Consider the following 7,117-nt stretch of genomic DNA (forward strand, 5'->3'; position numbering starts at 1 on the left):
TTACTGGAAAAATACTTTACTACTTGCTAGAAATTTGGGAGAATGGCTGTTTATCATTGGTCTATGCTAGTGGTTTTCAAATTGTCAAAATGTTCTTTCCTGCAGTTGTAGAAAGAATTCAAACAGTTAATGGTGTGACCATTTTTAAGGGGTGGAATGAACCATCAGCTCCACTTCCTGCAGAAAGATGTTTGCAAAGCCAACTGTAACATTGCAACAGAATATTTTTACTCATGTAGTTGTGCAAACATCTTGTTAATTTCTCTCTGTCTTACTGGGTCATTTTTATTTTTAATAAAAACGTAATTAGGAGACACCAATCCCCAGTTCTAGAATTCCTAGACACCAAGACCAAACAAAAACAAAAACAAAAAAAACCAAAGCCAACAGCCAGGCCTTACCATATAACAGAAATAGCCAGCCAAACCCTTAGAACAAGAGAGATCAGAAATATTTTGCTCTCCCCAGGCATTCCCACTTCCTCAAAAGCTATGGTAAAAAGATGTGCTTTGTAGCATGTTGATGATCATCAAATTTGGGCTATTTCAGACAAGGTTTTCTGGAGAAGGTTAGAGGGGAACAATGCAAAGGGAAGTTCTAACGCAAAGCTCCTCGACTCCAAAGAATACTCAAGTTCTAAAGTAAGCAGTCCCTCAAACTGAAGGGCTCCCAAGCACCTCCACAGATCTCGCCTCTGACAATATCGTATGGGGAGAGCAGTAGTTTTAAGCAGGAAGGTCAAAAACCATTTAGGCGATTGTCTCATAGCATTAAACAAGTGCTGAATTTTCTAAAGATATTTGGTGTATTGAGCATACAATTACAATTCTGCATTTGCTGAATTCCAAGTGAAAGGGAAAGACAGACAAGTTCTTTCTGAAGCCATTGTCTCTAGGCTTGGTTATGCCTCTCAGAGAGGCCAGCCTCACTTTACGTGTGTCTATACACAGTGGTTCTGAGTATACTGTACAATACAATACACTGTTAATTATGTCAGAACACTCAGACAAACAAGCTGTAGCAACTCAGATATACCATGTCAAACTTACCTCATCATCACTGTCTGAGGTCTCAGAGTCTGAAGAAGCTGTTGGTTTGCTAACAGGTAGCTCTTTCTCCTCGGAATCACTGCGTTTCCGTTTGGCCAATGACAGGAGCTCCTAGTACAAAAAAAAGTTTACACTTATTTTAAAGCCAAATAACTGGATAATCCATGTACTTATATTTGTACCCCTCTCTATAGTATCCAAGTACTTTCCAAAAGCGGTAGGTCTCTCAGTCAGGGTCAATCATCAAATTTGTGTTTGTATTACATGAAAATAAAAACAGATCAATGCTGGAAAAAATTTTTGAAGATGACAAGCCATAAGTGCTACGTATTATTATTACTGTTTACTTTGTAAAAAGACACAGCATCAAGACAGATTACCTGTTGGTGATGCCACATGGCAAGATGCGTTACAGCACTTTAAGTGCATTGTTGCATGACCCAAAGGCCAACTGCCTCTAACTAGTCAGGTAATTCCTAAGAAATCTAATTTTTTGAAGTATGTTAGTAGTTATATACTTTTTAAATAAGTTATTTTAAAGTTACAAAGACATAAAGACATACACGATTCAGAATCTTAACTGGTCTATTCAATCTCTCTTCACATTCCATAACTACAATTAAATGACACACTAAATCTTTGGATAAACACATTGATATGGCAGGCCTCAGGCTGGAAGATTGTAAATTAGCAGAGTCACGCTCCCACAACTCAAAGTTCTAGTAAGCATTTTCAAAAACTGGAACTGAAAAAAAATATACAAAAAGGCATTATCAAGAGGAGAAAATCTATTAGCCAAAAGTGGATATCAAGTGTCAAGGATCAAGGGCTCCACTAGTAGGTCCAGGGGCAATAAAATAAACTCTTGCTACCTCCGCTAGGTGGGGCTGGGATTCTATGTTCTGCAGCAGCCTTTGGCTAGTTTGTGTCTGATAAACCAGAAGTGTCAACTCTCCCTAGCTGTTAAAAGGAAGAGGAGCTTTTTGTCTTCTGTTTGCTGTAAGGATGTAAAGTGCCACAACTTCTCTACCCTTACCTTATTTATGGGCTCTCCCACCACGAATAATTCCATTCCTTGGCATCATTCCTAGCTTTTTCAAAGAGCACAAGCAATGGCATGAAATTGACATGATTCTAGAGTTTAGCTGTTGCCTGCATGGTTCTGAACAGCAGATTCTCTAAAATCCTTCACTACTGCTGCTTCTGAACTTAAGCTATCAGCAGCACCACCACCACATGGGAACTTCTGCAGTCTTGGGAAGATCACACTAAACTGGTTTACATTAGTTTCCACAAATGGAAGCTTGACTTCACAACCGTATGGGTTGGAACTTCATTTTTTAAATGCATGTAAATTCTGCAGAAATTGATGGCTTAGGTCCACACACTTGCTAGGGAAGCTTCCACTGGCAAGTGTTTTTTTCAAACCTCTCTCTGAAACAAAGGCATGTAACATCAGAAGATTAAGTTTATATAAGATAGTTATTTTTTTGAAGCAGTGGTTCCTGACCCTTTTTGTTGGAACTCCTAACCACCTGCACAGAAATGGCTGAATGGCATCCCTCATCCCACCTCCCTGTGTATCCCCTCGCACTGTCACCATTGTCCTTTTATTCTTGAACATTTTCCTTCTTCTGTCCTAAATGTGATTTTTTTTTTTCTTTTCTAAGTAACTATTCTGAAGGATTCCTCCTTCTCCAATTTACCAAAAGACTATATGCTGCAAGGCTAGAGGTGAGGCACCAATCGTGGCCCTATTTGGCATATGCTTTCCCAGTTGAGTCATGCTTTCCCAGTGGAGTCACAGAAGACAAAACTGCATCTCTCTGCTACCTGAGCCTAAAGTCCGATACATGTGAGCTGCTAATATGGTTGTCTCAAAGGCCTCTGTGGAACAGTAGGAGTCAATGGGTAGTTTCGATGGAGCCATCCATTACTTCACCCACAGCTGTGAACACGTTTCTAGTGTACAGGGGAGAGGATCCACAAGCTATCCTCACCCACAATGTTCCTCTTCTCTGGCCTATGCCAGCCTGCTCTAGCCCTGGCTTGAGGTCACTCTCAAGCTGTTTAACACTGTGAAATTTGTATGAATTTAGTGATGGTGAAGAGCTGACAGGCCTCAAGACTGAAGTTCATTATTCATGCAAAGAACAGAGATACAACCATAGCATCCATGCAACTTTTCTCATCACTGCTCCACTACTGTTTCTCAAACTTTCCTTGAAAGAGCCACCTCTCTAGGTCAGAGACAAGTTCAGTCTCCGGGTGATGTTCATTCTTTTTCATCTTTCTACCAAAATTCCAAACAACAAAAGTTTGTTTACATTTGTTTTATTTCCCAACATCCCAAAAACTTCTCCTATGAAGTTACCAGTTAATGGCCCAGTACCTGCATCCGCTTCAGATATATATATGCTTAAGAATATTTAGCCAAGATACCCAACTGGATGACCCTCCTTATGTGATTTATAATATATACTGTACAGAAATATATCACATCACCAATGACTGTTAAGATTACAAAAAATTAAGAAGACAGGAAGTCTTTTGAACCAGGGCCGGCTCCAGCATTTCTGCCGCCCCAAGCAAAACAAAACAAAAAAAACAAAACAAAACAAAAAAACAAACAAACAAAAAGCCGCAATCGCGACCAGCGGCGGCAATTGGGAAAAAAAAAAGCCGCGATCGGCAGCGGCAGTTCGGCAGCAGGTCCTTCGCTCCTAGAGGGAGTGAGGGACCTTCTGCCCCTGAATTGCCACACATGCCGCCCCTCTCCCTTGGCCGCCCCAAGCACCTGCTTGTTAAGCTGGTGCCTGGAGCCGGCCCTGTTTTGAACAAAGTCCACTCCACAGGGCACAAGAAGTGGAGTCTAACTTCCATGCCCTTTTTGAAGCTCTCATGCACTTCAATTAATGCCAGGTATAGTATTTATCTTTGGGGTTCCTCTTGGGATGTTCAGACACTCTACCTCACTACCATTTCTGGGCTCCTAACCTCAAGTAATCTCCCACCAATTGAGATCCCCAGGTTCACCACTGAGGCTCAGTGGAAACTAATGAATGTATATTAATAAATTCCCACAGTAGCCCATCTCAACCCTCTATGGGCATACTATACTAGAGGGTCTGGAGAGAGAGGGGACCTGATTGTATTTATCTCCCCCTAATTGGTCTCCTAGCATCTGAAATACCATGAGAAAATTAACTGTTCCTTTAAGTATATTCCACTTACTCCTGCAGTTTGTGGTGTACCTATAGGCATAGGCCACCTGAACCCGCAAAGTGACAAGCATCAGCAACTGAGTGACACTTTTCCCATGGAGCCAGCATCAGGGACTAAATCCAGGGGATTAAAACATTTTAGAGCATCAATCTTTCTCCACCTTTTAGCAGCCTACATAGCCCTCAGACCTTCACCTTCAAAACAGAACATGCTAACACCTTTCACTAGCGAGTAAGACTAACTATGAGAAAGGACTTTACAAATGATCTCTTTCCAGGGCCTGGATGAAAGTAGCCACCATTCTACAGCGCAGACATTTACCCTCTGCCCCACAGCCTAGTCCAAATTGATGCCAAGGTTTCCATGGATCCTTAGATTATCCCGGGGGAAAGAGAGGAGGTTGTACCGTAATTAGCACCTGTATCCAGGGCTCTAGAGTTTCTGTTGTCACCCCCACCTCCCGCAGGGTGCCCCACCACCCCACGCTAATTTCACCCCATGCCACCCCCAGGTGCCGGGCTACTCTCTACCAACACCCGCTGCCCCCCTCCCCCCACATGCGCTATGCCCGGGGGTCTCTCCCGCGGCCCCAGAAGCCAATCGGGACCCCATCCCCGCACGGGGAGGCGGGTCCGAGGCCTCCCCCGGCAGGGCGGAGCGAGCTCCGGCCGGCCCCGGCGGGGGGACAGTGGCGCCCAGCAGTGTGCTCCGAGCGGGGAGCCCGAGCCCAGGCCCCGGCCCTGCCTCCCGCTCAGCTGCGTACCTGGTCCAGGTTCTCCTCGCTGCCGCTGTCCTCGGTGTCGGAGTCGATGAGGACCCGGCCTTTCCGCTTCTTCACCATGGCGGGGCCGGCTCCGCCGCGCTGAGGGGCCCGCGGACGGTGCGGCACTGAGAGCGGCTCGGCCTCCCCCGCGCCGCCCGACCGCCCTGGACACAAAGGGCACCGAGCATGCGCCCCGCGCCGCCCCGCCCTCCGGGGCGGGGCCTCCGCAGCCACTGGCGGAGGGGGGCGGGGCCTGGGCCGGGTGCACGTGCCGGCGGAGGGCTGCTGGGACGCGGTGTCACCCGTGGGCCCGGGGTGTCTGTCACCGCCGCGCCGCGCCTGCCGCCACGACCCCTCGGCGCCCCGGGCCGCCCATACGCTGCAGCTCGTGGCTACCGGGTGACTGCGGCCGACAGGGATTGCGGAGAAATATGTTCTCCTCCGTTTTCCAGCGCGGGCTGGGGTCTCAGTGCATCTGGCAGCGCTCTGAGCGCACACACGTTCACTGCCGCCCCGGAGAGTCAGGCCGGTTGCCCCCGTGTCGGGGTGGGGCTTTCATACAGCAACTGGGGAGAGAAAACATTTAAAACACGGGAAAAGGTGACTCTGAAGTCTCCAAACTGCGGGGGAGGGGCGTTTGTGTGTGTGTAATATACAAAAATAATTTGAACTGAGGCTTGTAATTGACTAAATAGCAAAGTAAGCACCGACACCTTGGGCAAAGCCCCATTGACGTCAGCAGGGCTCCTTAGGGGTGCAAAAGTCATGATGCAGAGCTTGTTTCAGGATTAGGGCTCAAGGGCTCGATCCTGCTTCCACTGAAATATTGAAGTCAGCGATCTAACTCCGACGGACTTCACTGGTGCAGGATCAGGCCCGAAATGAGGACAGACTGTATCCTGTTGTTTTTATATTATAACTGAATGGGTTCAGTCATGAGAGCGGGTTTGCAGCACGCTTTATAAAATAACCGTTTAATAAGTAAAGGTATAGAGAATTGCAGCTTCATGACCACACAGACATCAAAACAGTCAGCTAGCTGTACGTATGAGAGTACAGCCTGAAGTTTTTACCTAGCTTGTACTTGGGCAAATTTCCCATTGACTTCAGAGAGATTTGACTTAGGGAAGTGCTCAGATACCATACCATGGTGATAGGTACCATATAAGAAATATTATAGAATTCAAGATTTGTCCCTGGAGAATAGAATATAATCTTCTTTTCTAAAAACACAGATTACATACTTCGTCCCTGATTCTGCATGAGGCTCTGCGCAGGCACAAGATACACTTGTATGGAGCTCATTGTCTCTGTAATTGTCAAGACACTTTCTTAGCTGTACATAACTTTAGATAAGGACTAACGGTTGTAATTAATAATTATTTTTGTAGTCAAGACAAAAGTCTTCAATAAATGATAGTTAAGATTGTAAATCAGTATCTATAATCTAAGGGGGTTCCATTAAAATACCATTGATATTGGAAAGCCATGAACATTTAAGGTAATGTTTAACCCCCCCCCCCAAAAAAAAAAAACGAATGTTGAGATGTATCAATGATATAGTTAAGGTACTCTAAACAGCCTTAACTCTGACCTTCCCTAACACAACAGAGTATCATCGTTACTCTGGATACTTTCAATGTACAGTGGTATACATTAGCCTGTACTATACTAAGTATCACACGCCTAACTAGTTAACAGTTCATATAATGAAAAAAAAATCCTTAATGCTGTTCATAGCATACAGAAAAAAAAAACTTTTGATGTTCCAATAAAACTACATGTAAAAATTAAATAATACTTTGCACTTATAAATTTCATTTAAAAAATTTCAGCTGAGGATCTCAAAACACTTTGCAAGCATTAATGATTTTACCTTAACAACCTCTTTGTGGCGTAGGAAACGTTTAAGAGAAACCTGACGCACACCGGTGACTTGCTCAATGTTTATCACACCTGGAGACAGTGATACAGTTGGGACTAAAAACCAGGAATCCTGATCCCAAGTCCTTGCTCAAACCAGTAGGTGATGCTGCCTCCTGGCAGAGGGATCTGTATCCTGGAGGGACACACACACACT

General features: G+C 45.0%; 1 protein-coding gene across 1 annotated transcript in view; it reads right to left on the reverse strand.

The window, feature by feature from the left end:
- RTF1 (RTF1 homolog, Paf1/RNA polymerase II complex component) overlaps positions 1–5,229 on the reverse strand; it is a 47,603-nt gene extending 42,374 nt beyond the window's left edge. The window contains exons 1-2 of the mRNA XM_005284697.5: positions 5,038–5,229; positions 1,050–1,160 (exon numbers count right to left, since the gene is read on the reverse strand). Coding sequence (XP_005284754.1) covers positions 1,050–1,160; positions 5,038–5,115 — 189 coding nt within the window. The 5' untranslated portion in view covers positions 5,116–5,229. The remainder of the gene's footprint in view (positions 1–1,049; positions 1,161–5,037) is intronic.
- Between the last annotated feature and the right edge of the window lie 1,888 nt (positions 5,230–7,117).

The sequence above is a fragment of the Chrysemys picta genome, chromosome 4, assembly GCF_011386835.1.
Source record: "Chrysemys picta bellii isolate R12L10 chromosome 4, ASM1138683v2, whole genome shotgun sequence".
Classification (NCBI taxonomy): Eukaryota; Metazoa; Chordata; order Testudines; family Emydidae; genus Chrysemys; species Chrysemys picta.